Below are 20,332 nucleotides of genomic sequence, written 5' to 3'. Positions count from 1 at the left end.
GATGTATTTTTCTGAATAGCTGTGTAATTTTAGGAAAGTTATGTTCCTGCTTTTTTCTCTGTTTTGAAAAAAAGGACAAGAAAAAAACCAACCAACTTTAAAAAAAAAAATACAGCAACAAAAAGGGTGAAGGATAACCAAAAGCAATAAAGTAACCTTTCATTTTTTCTATTTTCCACTGGTTGAAGTAAATGTAAATAGCAGGCGTGAAAACAGAGTAAATAGAAGCAGTTGGTGAAAATACAGTGTAAGTATATTTTATTCATGTACTCTGTACAGGTAATGTTAAAGGAACACTTTCACTTTTGGCACAGATGTTTAATGGACATCTTCTCCCTTTAGCGATTTTGTTACTTCTCTTCTTGTAGGTTTTATTTTATCAGTTTGTTGTCTGATTGTGTCGATGGGTTCCTCCTGAAATGTTAGTTCAGGAAACTGTATTATATCACAGGACAAGAAGAAACTCTTGACAGTCATAATCTTTAACATGTTTCTTCAAAAAGATTTTAAAAAAGTAGTCCTTTCAACTGACCGAAACAAATTTCCATCCCGCTCTTAAAACTTTGAAGCACACCGTGTTTTGAGTTAGTACAGAAATAGCTTAAACTACTGGGATATTTCTGGTGGGTATCTGAGGGTTGTGGGTCTCCTCCTCTAACAAATAGGGGGTCTTTTCTTCACCTTGCACACTCGAATGAATTTAAAGAGGCAGGTAAACAGCTGCTCGCTTTGCATTAACTCAACCATATATTCAGCCTGCCTCTCTGACTTATTCTTTTCTCCACCTTTCCTCTGTTTTTCGAGTGTCTCATTCCTCAGCTCGTTTTTTTTCCTCCCTCCAGCCTGCAGAAAGCATCGGGGGGTGATCAATAAAACTCTCAGGGTGTAGTGACTGCAGCTCTAATGAATCAAGCCCACACTTTTTGTTAAGCAGACAAGGCTGTGAAAGGGTGAAGAAGGGGACTTTGTCCTGTAGCTTTTTGATTCTGTAAGGCGCAGATCAGTGGAAAAATGTAAGCAAAAAAAACCAAAAGAGTAAAATGAACCTTTATGCAGTGCTGGACAAATTTACTAGCACAAATATTGTGTAAAAAAGACATTGTGAATCCATCATATTTTCCAGCAAACTCTTTAAATTTCTACTTTATTTTTGCTCCTTCCTTACAGTTTTTAAAGACTTCTAATTATAATCAATGACAGGCCTACAGCTGTAAAGATCCTACGCCATTTTTAAACATGGGCATGCTAAGTTTTCCAACAGAGTATTAATGAAATTGTGCAAAGTGAAGTGTTTGATTTTAATCTCATCTCTGCCAAATTACAAGTTAGCATAAATAGGGTCTATTATTTGTTACGGAGACTTGGAGACTCCAGGAGTTTCTCTTTGCTGCAGGTCTGTAAAAGTGAGTTTGGAGATGTTTTCCCTTCGCTTGCCATTGTTGTGATTGTCCATGCAGCAAAATAAATATTAGGACTGGTCCAACAGATTTATATCCCAGAGAAACTTAAATTCATGGATTACTAATTAGACGATCGGAAAAACTTCTAAACAAAATGCTGTATCTCAGCAATATTTATTTTATAGAGGTTACTCAAAGGGTGCTGATTTGTAAAAACTGTTTTTCTAACATAGTACATCCCCCACTGTGCATATAAATCAATTGAGTTTTCTAAAATACAAGGTGTGACATTATGTTCTTAAAGTAAAAGAATAATTACCGTTAATGCATTTTACACATGTTCACTATGGTTGGCAGTAGGTTAATTAGTGGAAAATTACTAAGTTTGGCTTTTCTTAAAAATACTAATGATTCAACGGAGAACACATAAAGTATGTCACGTTGCTATACTATTGGCACAAAGAGCATCTATTTCTCCTCTTCCCCTCGTTCTGCGAGCGACTTATCACACTCAAATCTGAAAATAACTAGTTGATATAATTATTTATTATGTCTGCCAAACGTTGCTTCAGTGCCGTAGTCCATCCTACAATCCTCTTGTGGACTGTGTGCTAAAATCGAACGCTTTAAAGAGCCGCCGAAATCCACCCGAGACCCCCTTGAAGTTAAAGCCTTCTCTTACCAGAGAGAGAGGAGTCTTGAATTCCTGTGTTCTCGTTGCAGTTTATAGCGTTTCTCTCCAAAGTCTGACTGGGAGATTGTGGGAGGCTGTTCGTGTTAAAAGCAGGATGGCTTATATTTCCTTTCCTTTGTCGTCCTTCTTTTTTTTTTCTTTCACCACAGGCAAAAGCTATTGCTGTTGCTGATTGCTTATAGTCATAAACTTGTATTAAATATGTCCTCTATTGATTGGCCTTGTCGGATGAGTACAATTAAAGAGATAATGCTGAGCGCTGCCCTCCTGGGAGCTCAGGAGGGAAGGACCAGAGCAACGGGAAGATGAAAGCAGGAAAACAGGCGAGATAAAGGGTTTTTTGGCAACAGCACAGCTTCTTCAGTTGAGTCGCAGCTTGTTCGCATGTTGCCGTAAAGGAGGGCGTGTGTGGGCGGCTGGGTTTGGGGCTTTAGTGATTCAGGCCTTCATTGGGCTGTTCGTTTTCTCACAAGCCTCCCCTGTTGTGATCCGGACCGTCTCGATATACTCTTTGTCGAAAGCTCCTTTTTTCATCTTTGTGGAAGTAAAGACAAAAAGTGAAAGAGATAAGCGTTGACAATAAAGACTGAGAGAAGGAGGGATGTGGTGATCGGGGAGAAATTGGGAGTCAGAGTGAGGACAAGCCACCTGTACTCAGTGTGGACGAACAGACGGAGGGAACCGACTGGGTGGGGTGGGGATTATCTGAAGAGAGGAAGCAAAGCCTTGTGTTTATGTTGTATGTGTGCGGGGGTGCGTGTGTGTGTGTGTGGGCCTCCGGCAAGCTGAGGTGTTTGCTTGGCTCAGAGTGATCTCCCACTGTGGACACGGCGAGACTCGCACACAAACACTGATGACTGAATTGTCCTGCTTGGCAGCTGTTGCAGTTCCCTAAATCACTCAATACCACACTGCTTGGGGTGGAAATGCGTGTGGGTGTGTGCGGGGGTGCGCGGGAGTGTGTGTGTGTTTTAGCATTTCTCACCTTTAAAAGGCCCATTTCTCCAATAAGTACCACACTACAAGGACCCCCTGCTCCTTATGGGATCCAAAACTCGGGCCCGATGAGTCAAAGTACTGCTTTAGTGTTAGGGGTTAGGTTTAGCACAAAGGTGTGAATTTGAGTTTAGGTTAGGCATGTACTGGTCACGCTTAGGTCAAAGATCACGGCTATGTAATATAAATGAATCAGTAATAAATATGAATGTGTGTGTGTTCGTGGTGATCAGCAGCCTTCAAACTTCCGTAGCACTTAATCTCAGCATGTGTTCTTGTTTTACTTTAAATATTTGTCCACCTTTGTCATGTAATCATTATCAGGAAAATACAAGTAATGTAACTTTAGTCAAAACTGAAAGAAACATAAGATTTTCAGTTTATTAATCACAAAAATGTGTCACTAAGTGAATTTACTGCATTAAGGTATGAGATTCCTCAGTAGTTTTTAATATTATTATTATTATTAGTCCTGTTTATATGTATAATTTGACACTTTTTGATGTGAACTTACATCAAAAGTTCATATCAAACTTTTGATGTGAACTTAATTCTGCTGTTACATCTGAATTTAAAATGTGTACTTTGATGCACATTAGTTGGATGCAAAACTTACTATGCTGTTGTTAACCCTTTGTCTTCTGTTAGGTTCAATGCTGTTACCTCTATCACAGGTATCTGCTTTGGTCAGGCCAGGCATGAATGTTAAGAAAAGTTTGATAAAATATATTTAATCATTACCTAATAAAATGAGAAAATAATATTTCAATATAATATAAATCAGTGGTGCAACATAATTTTGCATGATTCCATTGATTTTTTGCAATATCTTTGATATTTCATACTCTGTGTTGAAACAGATGGAGGATGCAGGAAGTCTCTACTTATTGTTTCTAAAATATGTCAATATTGAAATATTTAGAAAATCCACTTAAACATGTAATAATACGGCAAACAGAGGGTGTCATCACACTTTTAGTGGCTTTAACGCAAAGCTCCTACGTTTCTTTTCTTATTAATTTTGTTTTCACAAAAACACAATACAGTGAAAATAAAAAGAAAACACACCCTCTGCAAGTTCTTGGTTTTACAGAATGCTCTGTTTTGTTTTGTTTGTTTAAACTTTGTAGTTTTGTGTGTTTCATTGCTGATATTTACCATTGTAAAGCCTGAGACATCTTGACTCGCTCTCTGTATTGTTGGCAAACTTTTTCATAAAGTGAAAGTTGGAATCCTTTAGAAGGATATGTGCTTTATTAAAGGCAGTGTGTGACTTTATTAAAGGCACACACTCAAACATCTCTGTTTGATGTCTGGCTGAATTGACATTGATGGCATGCTGTTGTGGAATGATGAGCTGGAGAGCTTTCTATCGTCACAAGTCAGACTTCTGAACTTGCAATGACTCAGTGCTCAAAACAGATGGTTCTCAAATGTGATGCATCACTAACCTGATTTAGCAGTTCTGTCTGAATGCAGGACAGCTTTTTATTTGGAGTTTCCTGCTCTCCCTGTGCATTTGTAGCATTTCTCCAAGGACCTGCAATCTTTTGGAATATACCAAAAAAAGTTTCAAAATTAAGACCTTAAATTGCCATTAGGCATGAGTGTGTGTCTGTTTGTCGAGCTTTGGCCCCCTCTTTTCCCAGATTATAGATTGAAACTAGTCCATAAGTAGAAGAAATAAACAAATCTACGTACAAAAGGTGGAGTCTTTCTATGAATAACTGGCAACATGTCTCCAAAATTTCAAGCAAAAGTTTAGTATTTATTTGCAGAAAATGAGAAATGGTAAAAACAACAAAAAGATGCAAAGAAAACGAGTTATATTCATTTAGAAACAACAATAGTAATGTTTTATCTCAGGAAGAGTACAGAAATTAATATTTGGTGGAATAACCATGAAGTTTTCAATGGGGTTCAGTGCAGTGGTCTCTTGATTTTTTCCAGAGCGGTATGTGAACTTAATGCTGCTGTCACACCTGAATTTACTCAATGTAAGACAATAAAATAAAACTGTTTGCCTGGCCTGGCTAATTCAGAGCCACAATATCAAAAACAATCTCAAGCTATGTTTGAAAAACCTTTGATTAGTGTAGATGCTTTAGATTTTAAACTAGAGTTGATTAAATCCAGTGTAAACTTGCTAAAATAAACCCGGATAGTCTTTTAGCTCTGAAGCAAATGCTAACATTAGCATTGTTTGTGGACAACTCTTCACAGTTCTTGCAAGTTATTCTTGTCAAAAGCTTATCGTTTCCATTTTCTATAAGTCACAAGCTCTCAAAGCAGAACTTATTGAATTATAAAACTGCACTTATTTCTAATTAAAGTGATGTCTGTCTGTAGTTGATGTTTATCATTTCAGGCACCCAAAATGCTTCGTTTGAACGAACTCATCAAACAGTCCTGAAAGCATATTTAGGGGCTACAATAATAACTTCCTCATTAATAGCAAAATGCCATTACATTCACAATAAAACTCTTCTGCTGTTGATATGATGATCAGGATGGGCTGAAGGAGTTTTAATGTACAGATCTAGTGAACAGTTGAATCAGACACACAGTGTGATGAACAGATGTCATTGTGAGTATTGCAGCAGTAGTTACAACAAAACAACCCGACTGCTTAAACAGTGATTAAGATCAGTAATCCGCAATAAAAATGAGGTGAAATAAAGTTTGTCGATTTGTGGTTTAATGCCAGTTCTCGAGCTGAGTCACCAGGCTCACATGCATTGTGTGTGTGCGTGTATGTGTGTATGCATGTCAGGACCAAGTCTACTCTCCCTCTTTCTATGTTCACATAAGTGCTGTAATTTGGACGCTCTGTAATTTCACCACGGCGGTTTGGGGTTAAGTGAATGCTGTCCCTGCCATCATGACTACCAGTCCCTCAAATGAACACACATGTATGTTCACCCGCACACACACACTACACTACACTATTTGACTGCGTCTATAGATTAAGGGGCCGAGTTGTTTCATTTGGACAAAGTTTAAAAAAAAGACGGAACTATTTGTGTGAGAGAGGTTGTATGTTTATGAGAGCTACAAAGAAATGGAACAAGAAGAGATTGTCACATTATTTTTTGGCCAACAGACGCGCACACGCTCATAAGTAGATTGGTAAGAGAGTTGCAAATAGCACAGTCTGTAACGCAGCAGGGGTTCAAAACACAGACACAGAAGGTATTGATATCTCACACACACACACACACACACACACACACACACACACACACACACACACACACACACACACACACACACACACACACACACACACACACACATGCAGAGACAGACTGTATTGATATTCTTGCTCATCAGCCTGGACTGCATGGCTGTTTAGCAGCACCACGCAGACACACATGTCCAAACGCACCTCTGCGCTTGAACACAGCATGTAATCAGAGAGCGGGTCGGTAATTCATTGTTGTCTTTGGTAATCCAAATGCGCTCAAAGTTCTTTTCTTCCTTGACACTCATTTTTCAAAAGTTTTTTGAAGCCGATTTAAGTTCTGCTTGGGGGTTTTCTGTGGTGACAGTATTGTTGATGTTCTCGTTGATTAAAAGTCTATAAATCTGACAAATCCACCGCTGACTGAACCGCGTTCTTTTGAAGATAAAAATACATTTTATTTCTTTTCTTTCAATCGCAGAAACAAAATAGTGGTCTTGTGTTTTTTTTAAACTACATCAAGATGTTCTTGACAGTTTTCATAATTCTTTATGATTGCACAGATGTATCCTGGTTTAAATCAAGTTTTCATTTTTATACTTCTGGTTTAAGGTTTGAGGCGTATATACATTCCTTGCTGTTGTTGTGGAATAATTCCTGCAACTATTCAACAAAAAAGAGATAAACATATCACTCTGGCATTTAAACACCTTATCTGTGTAGAGGCATCGTTCTCAGATGGACAATAGCAGCAGAGCCACAAGCTAAACGGAAAGTTTAAGATGATGTCTGATAAGAGACAGAAAAAAGTTCTGAAACATTTCACGGCATTTTTAAAAGTACATGAAATGACTCACTTCAATTAATGTATAAATATAACCCTAATTTATTACAAATTTAATCTCCAGCTCTTTTCAGTAGAACCCAGTTGTGAAATCTAGTGACAAAATGCCCAATGTGGTCAAATTCAGACCATATGTGTGTTATTATTTTGATATAGACTTAGGCTAAATGTCATTTAGGTGAGAACAAATTCATCGTTGTGCAGCTCAAGCAAAAGCTGCTGAACAGAAGCCACTTCAGTCGTCAAAGAAGCACAATTCTTCTGACTGCAAACTGAGGAATTCAGACTTTTCTCCTCAGTCTTTTTCAGTGTTGTTTGGTAGTTATTGTCTGCTGCTTTCTAGTATTCTTTGCACCAACGCTGTCATATTTTTTCTTAAAATGGCTGTGTTTGAGGAAGTTGCTTTGATCTGGCCAGTAATAGAGGCTGATTTCCCTCCAAGCGGAGCACTGGTGGCTTTTATTTTTCTTTTTTAGCAATTTCTCTCGTGTTGTTATTTGATGGCGTCGCTCTCCTCTGCGAGCGGACAGCACACCAGCTGCCACTGTTTGCATTCCAATTGTTTGCTGTCCAGTTAGGAGGAATGCTTGAACATAGAGGGAAAATAATTGAATGAGGAGGACTGTGCCGATCAATTTCCTCTGGACTGCAAAACAACTTTTCATAGTGGGAGGTTTAACTCTACACTCTCTTTTATCACTGTGGAGAGTCAAGTTTTCATCCCAGATTTTATAATAGCTATTTATTTTTATTTTATTTTGATTTCAAGTGATTTTCTACAAAGATGCATGCGTTTAATTGATAAAGCCAGGAGAAATAATAAATATCTCAAGACATAAAAGAAGTTTTGATTAGGGATGAAACCGTTCTCTTGACACCAATCGTGTGCTTTAGGAGAGCAATAACACTGTGTAAAGACCGTAAACATTACACTTTAATGGTTCATGATGGCAGGAGGACTCATGAATGCTGGGTTAAAATATAAAGCAATGCTGAAGGTTTGTAACTATAAACTTATGGCCAATGTTTTATAACGCAAAATATTGTTAAGGCCGTAAGGAGAGGCATGTGTATTTACTTATTACTTTTTTTTATTTATTTGTTTATTTCATTCATTAACTGTTTGAAGTTATAGGAAATTATAGGTTATTACTAATACAAATATTGAATAGTTTACACTTGCACACTAGATTAGTTTTAACTCTCCACTGTTTGTATGATAAATTCATGTACTAGCATGTGTTTTGTTTTTTAGTAGGGTCATATGAACTAAAACTTTTTATCATTTTGTATTTTAGTATTTGTTTCATTTGCTATAATAATTGATTGTCAGTCATTTTGATTTACAGTCAAGCACCAAAGAATACAACATAAATTTAAATAAATATTACAAAGAAGTTGTCAGCAATAACAGTGTTTCTTTGAATGAAATGTTTTCATTTCGCATTAAGATGTGAGCTAAATAAAATCCTAACTATACTCCTATCAGAAGCCATCAAAACAAACATGATTATCTTAATAAGAATAATTTCAGACAAAATAACCTTGAGTTATTTTCTGCTTTTGTACTCAAGTTTTGACTGTACAAATCTCAGCTAAGCCTTTCTTTTCTATCAGTGACTTGTTCATTCAGAAATGGTCTGCTAACATGAATGATGCCTAAGGGCAAACTGAGGACAATAGTCATGCCAATACGAGGAAAGTCTGAACATGCTGTAGCTCCAAAAAATCCCATAAAACTCTGAACAGAAACAGGAATGTCTGGCCTGTGTTGGAATTGCTTCCAAACTTTTTAACTTTTAAGAAATCAATTTCTCCTGCTTTACGACTAGTCTTTTGTTTGTTTCATTTTCATGGTATGAAAACTTGGTAAATGAACAATATTTACAGTATACACTAGCAGTTTAAAAACTGTAGCTGAATGGAAGCGCACAGCAACAAGTCGGGGAAGGGCAGCACTTCTTTACAGTACATCTACTGTAGCTGAAGACCCTGGTTGCAGTTTCTTTTTATTTTTGTTTTAGGACTTTGCAAGGAACATTCGATGGAAAAAGTTAGCAGTCTTGATTTGTAGCTTTTTAAAATCTTGACATATATTAATATCGGGAATCGGCTCATATCTGTTTTTCCTGAACACCAGGAGCTTAGATGGAAATTTCAGATTGCAATAATAATTTTCATCTTAACCCGTGGTAGAGATGTTGCATTGCTGCATGGTGCAATTCCACACAAGACAATAAGTAGGAATATTAAAACAGAGGAGAGAAAAGTACATTTCTACAGAGAAAGAAACTGAACTGAGACGGTGGAAAGGCCAATGCGATAGTTGCAGGACTGTCCTGTGGTAGCCAAGACCTGGCATTGGTTTCTGTCTCCCAGCTGGTTGGAGAGGAATAATGGTGGCAATCCAGCTAATTTATAGAACAGAATGACTGGCTGAGGAACAGACAGTTATTCAGGCTGACGTTCCAAGGTAAATTCATTTAAAAAGAAAAAAAAAATACAATGTAAATGTGTTTTCATATAAAATATCTAAACAGGATACTCTTGGATTTACAGGGACACGTGTAGTCACTAATTGAACAAGTAAAACTAAATGTACATTATACTTTAAGAGCCTACTTTTATTTTACTGACTATTTATAGTGTAATTCTATTAGCTCTGTTAACTTTATTGTTGCTCCTGCTAAGGTGGCATATTTGAAAGGTAATTTGAATCTATAATTGAATGAATCCATAATTTTGCTATAATTTCTTGGTGAAGATGCATGGCCGTAATAAATCTATTTTGCGAGGTGTGTACTCTGTGTCCTCAGTGTGGTGCACAAGCTTTATTTCCGCCATTCGGACAGCCAAAGTGCTACATTTCCTTCAGAGTGGGATTGAAGGAGCCAAGGGATCCTGCTGCACACACACCCCCGCATACACACACACAGAGGAGCTCTGAAACCTGAGCCAGGCTGACTTACTGGCTTCCTCCTCCATCTAGCACCACATAAGTGTCCAGGCAATGCCCTTGGCTTAATAGGGCTTAATGCCTGTGCTTGTCACTGTAGCATGGCAGGTATTGAGTGTTAGGACATTTCTGAAACAGTGCTTGCGTGTGTTCTCTAGAGTCTCACTAGTGCCTCCAAAGCTCTGACATTTACCCCAGGTAAAGAACCGGATGCTATTATATACCCCTCCTTTTTTTGCCATCTCCATCTATTCAGCCAGGCTCAAACTTTAGAGTTGTTAGAGGTATTTGTCACCTTTATTGAACTTAATCCAGAGGAATTACCACCGTCTCATTTCTGTCTTTGCCTTTCTTTGACTCCATCTGTCTTCATCTTTTGTGTTCTCACTTCATTTTTTTCTACCTTGGAGGGGTGAAGAGTTTGCCTAATGAAGTGGCTGATGGGAGTATATTACAGGGAGATAGAGTGGAGCGGTCGCCTACTCCAACATCCATTAACCTTACAGCTTCAGTCAGCACAGATTCAGTTCTGAGCTTTGAGTTGAGCTCATGAGTTGCACGGTCGTGGTCGAACATTTGTTTCAGAAACTGAGATGTGAAGTCGTGATTTATATCTCACGAATGGTATCAGTTTTGGTCATTCAATAAACTAGAATACAATTGAAAACTAAATTTATTTCAGGCCAGTTTGAAAGATGAAACCCAGTTTATAAAGATTTACTGAACCCATATAGGTATTGTTATACAGAACTATGGAACGAAACCAAAGATCAAAACCTGTTTTCAGGTCCAAGCATTTGTTTAAGAAATAAAAATAGAAATGTTTTCTTACAAATAACTGATAGTTTTTAGAAATACTGCAAAATAATAATTTTAATCAACCAACGAGGTTGGACACATTGTGACTCATGCATATTTCACATTTCCTCTGACTGTGCCTCTCCCCTGTAGCGGCCGTGGTGCAGGTGTCTTTTTCCGGGAGAAGGACATAGTTATTGTTAGTTGTTGGTGCTCTTTTTCCTATATATGTGCAGAAGTTTAGCTTTTTCTGCAACAGTTAGCATCTTCCTCTGCCTTTTTGTCTTCAGGTGCCTTTGTTGGTGCAGAACGTTTTGTCGACATTGTGGGTTTTGTCGTGGAGGAAATTCACAAGCGTAAATTTGCCAAGCCAAACACATTCTGTACTGGACAGAGACGAGGAACGGGATGGATTTATCGATAGCCAATCAGAACACAATGCGCGTTCATATGTTATAAAAACAAGGTGCACTAAAAAAGCCATGAAACAGCAAGGCCGCGAAAGGTGAAGCTCCTTATAGCGAGGCTTCACTGTATTACATGAGACCAATGAATATTATTTAATTCCATTGCCTAGAAAATCATTGGGACTTAACTGAGCAAGAACAGTACACCACAACCCAACAGAACAGTACTGAAGAAGCTAGCTGTTGTATTCAAAGATATAAATGAAAGTTTAGTGAAAGGAGAAAAGTGGTGCAAAATGAAAGGTGATCATTTCTGAATTCTGAATGTCTGAGGGACATTTACATATAAGGCATGGACTGCAGCTTCTGTGAGGGCTTCAGAGCGACCCCACGCAGGCGTATCTGGGACTGGGCTATAACTGTTGCAGCCCTGGGTTAAGCCACTCATGAAGCAGATAAAGTCCAAAGCATCTTACCTGATTTGCTCTGACCAAATCCTTACCAAGAAACTATTGGCAAACTTTAAATAGGATGCCATTTTCGTAATAAACATTTCATAATTTAAAAGCATAGTAAAATCCTAGCAGTATTTACATTTTAAAGAGAAATGAAATTTGGGTTTACATTAGCTTATATGTGGTTTTAGGTAGTAAAATTACTGAATTTAATTTTTTAAAAATTGTATTCTGGTCCTCCAATTAATGTTTCTCTTGGTAGAATGCCTAAAGAAAAAAATGCTGAGTGTTTTGTCATTAACTTGTTGGTTTTAATGTTAGACTATGAACAAATTAGTTTTTTTGTACTCAACTCAAATGATAGATTTACAACCACTATCCATGACCAAATAAACAGTTTTGTCAATTTAAATTCTTATGTGTCACAATTATCAAGATCTCTTGAAGTAGCAGCAGTGGAAAGAGAGAAGTGTGATAAGAGCAGAGAGAAATAAGACCTCTCCTCTCCTGGGTTCCAACTCATTTTTAAGTGTAAAATATTTCACATGGACTTAAACTATTTTTTTTACTGTATACCACCATTCATGGTCAGAATCCATCTTTCAGAATTTGGTGAGTATCTATTGATAATTTTACAATTATAAAAATTTACAAAGTGTTATAAATATTGAGTGTTTGTACTCACACAAAAAAGCTTTATGATGAATCACTTTCATTTTCTTTGTTATGCATTCCAAAAATGAGCCAATGGATAAAGCAATGATTCCAAAGTGATTCTTTTCTTCGTGGAAACAAACTGAACTGGTATTTTAATAAGATCATTTCCCAGACTTTGGTAAAATTGTCTCCTTTTTGCTTTTGATGTGCTTTTTCATTTCGTGTTAGCAGAAGTCGCCTCTGAACAGCAGCGACGGGGGGTTCGTTTGTCATCTAATCTCGTAAACGAGCTGATGGCCGTCCATTCCGTCCACTAATGAGATTAGACATGCGTTGCGGGTCACACCACAGGTCATCGTTCCCGATGCCCCTACAAAAGCAATTATTGTTTTAAATGTTCCTCTCATCATCTTCTCAAAGTAATTGTGCATGGCTCGATGAGGGAGAAAAAAAAAGCTCTGAGGCAGACAGAGAGCATCAGATTTCCTCTTCAGTCGGGAGCCTGAAAGGTTTCACACTCCTACAGTTTTAGCTTCCTTTAGCAGCCAAGGTTACCTATTTGGATGAGTCATTGAGTATAAGCATGTACTGTATTTTTTGGATTAAAGGTATATGGATCACGGATTTCAGTTGGAGCATATAATAACATCTTTCAAGATTAACAGTAAAGGATTGTACATATTTCATGAAGATGTTATGATTTTATACTACTAAAGATGGTTAGTAAATACTAAAAACCCACTGACTTAAAGGACTTAAGAGGGTTATTTTTCTTAGTTGTGTCTCCTGTGTGTGTGTGTGTGTGTGTGTGTGGGCGTGTTTTTATGTGTGTGAATTCACCAACGAGTCTGTTTTGGTAGATCAGTAAGAAGTAACGGTCCACAGGGATAGCCTGCATCTTTGTTCTCCTGCTGACAATGGAGGACTCTCAGTCCGTCTAAAGGGAGAAATTATGTCCCAAAGCAGTCTGGGAGAAAAAGAGATACACACAGTACTTCTCACATGCTACTCACGTGGGGCATGACTTCAATAAGAGCTGCTGTTGTGTTTGGAAAGCCCTTAACACCATGTGCCAACCCCTTTTAAACGCTGTAACGTTTAGGCCTTAGGTCCTGCATTTTTCTACATTAAAGTGTTAAAAGAAATTCAGACCATTTCTCTTTAAGTCTGTTTCACAAATCAGTGTTCAACAAATAGTCAACATGTTAGTAAGTTAATTTCCTCTCTGTTCCCACAGGTAAGGAGGAGCCAACCACGTATACCTGCACAACGTGTAAGCAGTCATACGGCAGCGCCTGGTTCTTGCTGCAGCATGCTCAGAACTCCCATGGCTTTCGAATCTACCTGGAAAGTGAACATGGCAGTCCTCTCACCCCACGCATGGGCGGACCTTCTTCCCTTGGTGGTGGTGCTGACTGCCCTTCTCAGCCTCCCCTTCATGGCCTCCATTTGCCACCTGATGCAAGCCCTTTCAACCTCCTCCGCATCCCTGGCTCGGGCTCAGGGGGAAGGGACAGCGTTGGAGCAGGAGGTGCCATTGGCTCTGGTGTTCCTGGAGGCCATCATCAGCGTTTCCCCCCAACACCTCCTCTCTTCAGCCCCCCTCCGCGAAACCATCTGGATCCCCACCACCTGAGCCCAGAGGAGCTGGCGCTGGCAGCCCACCACCCGAGTGCCTTTGACAGGGTGCTGCGCCTTAATCCTCCTCTGCCTCTAGACCCACCTCCGACAATGGACTTCTCAAGGCGTCTACGGGAACTGGCGGGCAACACCTCAGGGTCTACTCCCCCGCTATCACCCAGCCGGCCAAGCCCCATGCAGCGCTTACTGCAGCCATTCCAGACAGGAGGAAACGGAGGTGCAGGGGGTGCAGGGGGCAGCAAACCTCCATATCTTGCTACTCCACCACCACTACAAGGCTCAATGCAGTCACCTGTGGGCTCACAAACCACTCCTCCAACCCCTCTCCCTACAGCAGGACCACCCTCTTCCTCCAACACCCAGTTGAAATCAAAGTGTTGTGAGTTTTGTGGCAAAGCCTTTAAGTTCCAGAGTAATTTAATAGTGCATCGGCGCAGCCACACAGGAGAGAAGCCGTACAAATGTCACTTGTGTGATCATGCATGCACACAAGCCAGCAAACTGAAACGACATATGAAGACGCACATGCACAAATCATCCTCGCCAAACACGGGCAAGTCAGAAGATGGTCTATCAATAGCCTCATCCCCAGAGCCTGGCACTAGTGAGCATATAGGTAGTGCAAGCAATGCACTTAAATCAGTGGTGGCCAAGCTGAAAAGTGAAAATAATCGCATGTTACGAGAAAATGGGGAGGAGGAAGAAGAGGAAGAAGAGGAGGAAGAAGAAGAAGAGGAGGAGGAGGAAGAAGAAGAGGAGGAGGAAGAGGAGGGGGAAGAGGAGGAAGTACAGAATGGGGAGAGGCCACCCAAGCGAAACAACAGCTATCACTTTGGACTGAGCCTGGAAGCAGCACGGCAGCATGAAAACAGCAGCAGTATTGGAAGTCGACTGGGCGGAGTGGCTGATGAGACGTCTATCCCTCGTTCACTGCCAGAGGTCATGCAGGGAATGGGTCTGGCCGCCAGCATGCAGCATTTCAGTGAAGCCCTCAACGCACACAAACGCAACGCCATGGCCCAGGAGAACCACCTGCACCACCATCTCAGCAGAGACCATCACCACAGTCGGGACATGTGCGATGGAGACTCTATCTTGGAAACAGAACGCGTAGAGGAAGGCACTGTTTCTGCAGTAAATGGACGAGGAGTGTCTCCTAATGAATCTTCTTCAATTGGCCTCTCAAAGAAACTGCTTCTGGGTAGCCCCAGTCCACTTAGTCCCTTCTCAAAACGTATTAAACTGGAGAAAGAATTTGACCTGCCTACCCCCACAATCCCTAATACAGAAAACGTCTACTCCCAATGGTTGGCTGGCTATGCTGCCTCTCGACAACTCAAGGACCCCTTTCTCAACTTTGGGGATTCCAGACAATCGCCTTTTGCATCATCATCTGAGCACTCTTCAGAGAATGGCAGCCTGCGTTTCTCGACCCCTCCAGGAGAACTGGATGGGGGAATGTCAGGTCGCAGTGGGACAGGCAGCGGGGGCAGCACGCCCCACCTTGGGGGTCCTGGGAGACCCAGTTCCAAGGATGGACGCAGGAGTGACACTTGTGAGTACTGTGGAAAGGTTTTCAAGAACTGCAGTAACCTGACAGTACACCGGCGCAGCCACACAGGAGAGAGACCCTACAAGTGTGAGCTGTGCAATTACGCGTGTGCCCAGAGCTCCAAACTTACTCGCCACATGAAGACCCATGGTCAGGTGGGCAAAGATGTGTACAAGTGTGAAATTTGTCAAATGCCCTTCAGTGTTTACAGCACCTTGGAGAAACACATGAAAAAATGGCACAGTGACCGTCCCTTGAGTACCGAAATAAAGTCAGAGTAGAAGGCAGAACAATGAGACCTTTTCCTTTGCAACTGGGTCGCCAACAGTCAAGTGTTTATTCCTAGCCCCCTTGTAGATTTTCCCCAATCCCAAACCTCCCCTTTCACCAACCTGGTGGAAGCCTAAGACCATGTGCTCTGCACCAGCACACCTTGTTTCCATTACCCATCGAATGCATGATCTGTATTGGGGCAATACTCTTGCATTGACGCAAAACTTCGAGCCTTTCTCTTGTGCAATAATTTACATGTTGTGTACTATTTCCTTTTATTGAGTTTTCTTTTTTTCCCCCATTTTTAAGAATTAGTCAGCATGCATAGTATGTTTTTTGCTAATCAAAAAAGAAAAGAAAAAAAGAAAAGAATTTGTCCCTGGTTGGTTAGTTGTTGAGTAAATGTGTTGCTGTTTTTCTCTCATTCAGTTATTTTCTTTTTATTCTTTAAAAAGAAAAAAAGAGAAGAAAGATACATCCATGCTGCGTACATTCTGTAACACATATCATGTACAGCTTTGTTTTGTAACATGGAAAGTGAACAGTCTTTTTACTTGACCCTCTTTTTACTACCCTGGAAATGCACTTATCCTGATCTTTCTAAAAGATGCCATGTTCACACAGGGTTTAAAAGAAGAAAAGAAAATCATGTTATCTGGCTTGACTACTAAACTGAAAGTGATGACAGGCCTCAAATTTCTTTCAAAAAGACAAAAAAGTGTGTTAAGAACTCAATTTGTACTATCATTTGGAGGATTAAGGAAGAGTGCCTTTGATATTTCAAAACTGCATTGGCCATAATTTTATCTGGTTTAAGTTTGGGGTCACACAGACGAAGCTGAAAGAGTTAACGCAGAAAAAGGTCCTTGCATCAAGCACCTGAAGACTCAAATGGACAACTCATGATGAAAGATCAAAATCATCATTTAGCTACCTTTAACATGTTTAATAGGCTATCTATAATTGGAAATTTTATGACAAGCATGGTACAAGCAGTATTGTGTATATCTGAATTACTTGTAGATTTGTTTTTGGTATGGTGGAGCTTTTGAGAGAAAGGTAATCTATGATGAAATGTACAATCCTGAACTTGAGGGATGAGGCGCAGAGTGTCACATGTCTGCGTTAGCACAAACCTACAATGCTGCTTCAGCATGTCAGTGTGTGGAACAATGCATAAAGTAATATGTGAGCTCAAATTTAAGCTAACTTTACTTAAGAGCAGTGAAAAAAAAAATACAAGGTAGACAGAAAGAAAGCAAAACAGAACTGGAAACAACGTATGCTTTATGGTATACACGGCAATGTTTTTCACTTTACAACTCCAAACACGGCCATCAGCAGAGAAAGAGACACTTGCAAAAACATATATCTGTGTTTTAGGGCTTTTGAAAAATCTTTTAATGCTAACCAATATGCATACATTGGCTCTTAAAACTGTCCACAGCTTTGTGGAAATGTCAGGTTTTTGTGATTTAAAAAATAATATTACAAATCAATTTAACATGTTTTCCACACTCAAAATGAAATTATTCCTCCACAATTCAACTAAAAAAAACCCCAAAACAGATCTTCTAGAATAAGGAAAAAGTGAAATCTGGACATGTACATCCCTGAACTAATGCTTCAATGAAGCATAATTTGATTACATTTCAACATTCACTCTTTGGTTGGAGCCTAAAAGTGTCCTACATCTTCACTTGTCAATATTTGCAGACTTCTGCATTAAAGATGGAAAAATATTTGAAAAATTGTATTTCACAATGGCGGTAATCACAAAAACCTGCTGTTTTAACATTGGTGTGTACACTTTTGCGAGTCATTGTAGGTTAACACAGGGCGCGTTATATTTCATTTTGGTTCGCTTTCTATTGATTTTAAACCCATAAGAGGCTTTTGTTTATTCAGTTTCATTCATGCTGTTCGATGTAAAGCACTACGTGTGCATTGTCCCACATCCATGCAGAGATGGTACATGGACTGAGTCTACAAGCTGGATTTGTTTGACATGAAGTGCACTGTTTTTAGTTTTCCCAGTTTACAAGTTTACGCTGAAGGGGAAAATCTTTGTAATGCTGTCAGATGATGAGGATCCCTTTGTTGCGAGCAGTAAAAAAAAAGGCGCACAAAATCTTTTTGCAAGCAGCTTCATCACCCCTGACCTCTGTATCCCCGCCATTTCACCCTTGACCGTTTGTTAACCCTGGAAACCCAAGAGCACACTCTCCTCCCAACTAACCACTGCTCCCACATAGTAGCAAACTAAATGCACTTCTCCTGGCTTTATTAACAACCACTTTTTTTAAAAATAAGTTGTGATTTATCATCATCTGAGCAAGTTGCTGCCTGGAAAACAGACACTCCGATCTTGTTGCTCACACCATTAGACTCTGTTTTTGTAGAACTTCTCCTTTAAACACGGGCATAAATAGAACATTTTTTCACAAACAGAGCTATGCTATGTTTTAGTGGGAAATGTTTTACGTTTTGTTACTGCATCTCAATGGCATCCAATACTCCCGTCACAGTATATATGAGGTGAAACATTTCAGAAACGTTAGAAAAAAAAACAACAATTTTTTTGCTGATTTTTTTTTGTTTCATTTTGCTTTTCTTTTTTTTTTGCCTTGGTTCTTTACGGCTCTTCAGGTTGAAATACAATTTGCATTGGGGAAAGGATTAAGATTATATATGAATATATAATAAAGAACTTAAAATATAGGAAAATGCACAGTCATGTCAGTTCCTATACTTAAACACATTTATGGTCTACTTTTTCTGTATTTCTAGAATTGTATTTGAATTCAATGTTCACTTAGAGTAGGCACTATAGTATTTATATTGAGGCTCGTATTTTTAACTGTTGCTTGTTCTCTCTAAAGGTATTTGCCATACCTGTTTTGGTAGTGGAAAAAAACCCAAGCTGCCACGGTATATTTTTTTAATTTGGCAGGATAATATAGTGCGAATTATTTGTATGTCTAAAGAAATAAAATAAAACGATAAAAAAAAGAACATCCCATAAAAAAGCAGCTAAAATGTGTGGCATTGGGAGGCGTCGCAGGCCATCAGATGGCTGCTGCTTTGGTTCCTGCTGTCCATAGAGGTGTTTGTACATATCTTCTTTGTTTTTGTTTTTTTTTAATTCGCACTTCTTTCTCCTCCCTCTGCTGCCATTCCTGTATGCAGTACTGAAAGCTGACGTTGACCTGTTCTGTTGTGTGCTTTTGTCTCCCTCACCTCTCCCACCTGACAACATTCCAACATCAAGAAGAGAGGAGGAAAAAAAATCTAAAGATAAAAAAAATTAATATGCAGTACATGGATTACTTAAAAAAAAAAAAGTTAGAATAAATACATTTAAAAAGAAATAAAATGTTTTTGCATTTTCTTTTCCATTGCCAAATACTAAATGGTGCTTTATATTTAGATTGGGTGAATATACTTTCATATGCAAAGCATATTTAAAAATGACCAGGGGGATGTGGAGAAGCCTGCTTGAGTTGAGACTTTTTTTGTAAATGGCAATGCGGAATATTTTGTTATCAGCCTTTTCTATTCCTGTTCTGAGAGCTGTTTGTTGTAACTTGAACATGAACTTTATCTTTTACAATGGGAGCTACTATTTATTATTACCTATATGCTCTGTTCTGAACAGAGACATGGAATGGAGTCATATATTTTTGGTTTGTTTTTATTTTATTCTTTTGTTTTGGTTATACTATAATTTTATTTTGTTTTCTTTTCTAATGGTGGCCAGTGGTCATTGGACAAAACAAGCTCTATGATTTCTGTTGTACCTGTTTGGGATCTCTGTTCAGTTGTATTGGGAATACCACTGTCTGTGTTTTCTGGCAGATGTCTGCATAATCCTGTTCACACGCCCATTTTGTCCCTTTATTGAAAAATGATTAATAAAAAAAGATGAAAGTGTAATGGGATCCCTTGTTTTCATTAACATTTTTTAGTAAGGCTGTTTCTTTTTTTATATATATACAAACTGATCTCTTAAAACGCATTCTCTACAGCTTTCAGTGTGAAAATATGAAACATTTTCACATTTTCCAAATTTACAGTACCACTTCACAAAGACTGAGTTACTTTTTGTTGTCAGCTTGTAGTTTTTTGAGCTGCCTCATTGCTAAAAGAATGGCTATGTAAATAAAAAATCTTCTTATTACTATTTGTTGATTGTCTGACCATAGTGGGATGGAAGTTCAATGTGCTACAGAGTTTTTAAGCTCCTCGCAATGGTAATCATTAGCTAATGAATAAAATATAGATCACACTGCCCTCTTTCTGGGGTATTTGGCATGGTGAGATGAGTGAATCTTCATCAGTGCAGATGGAGCATCTGCTTTGCATGGTATCAAATGAAGAAGAAAGGAAAGAACAGCATGGGTATTCTTTCCTTCATATAAAGCCTGCTGAGGCTTTATGAGGGTAGCAAAGGTTCACCTAGGTCAGTGTTTCTC

The 20,332-nt window shown here is 39.0% G+C and overlaps 1 protein-coding gene across 1 annotated transcript in view; it reads left to right on the top strand.

Moving 5' to 3' along the window:
• The window catches only part of bcl11aa (BCL11 transcription factor A a), a 53,315-nt gene extending 33,522 nt beyond the window's left edge, over window positions 1-19,793 (top strand). Inside the window, exon 3 of the mRNA XM_028006824.1 lies at window positions 13,629-19,793. Coding sequence (XP_027862625.1) covers window positions 13,629-15,865 — 2,237 coding nt within the window. The 3' untranslated portion in view covers window positions 15,866-19,793. The remainder of the gene's footprint in view (window positions 1-13,628) is intronic.
• Window positions 19,794-20,332: the final 539 nt, after the last annotated feature.

This window comes from Xiphophorus couchianus, chromosome 22, assembly GCF_001444195.1.
Source record: "Xiphophorus couchianus chromosome 22, X_couchianus-1.0, whole genome shotgun sequence".
Lineage (NCBI taxonomy): Eukaryota > Metazoa > Chordata > Actinopteri > Cyprinodontiformes > Poeciliidae > Xiphophorus > Xiphophorus couchianus.
Note: the sequence above shows the minus strand (reverse complement) of the source record. Positions and strands in the feature narration are given on the sequence as shown.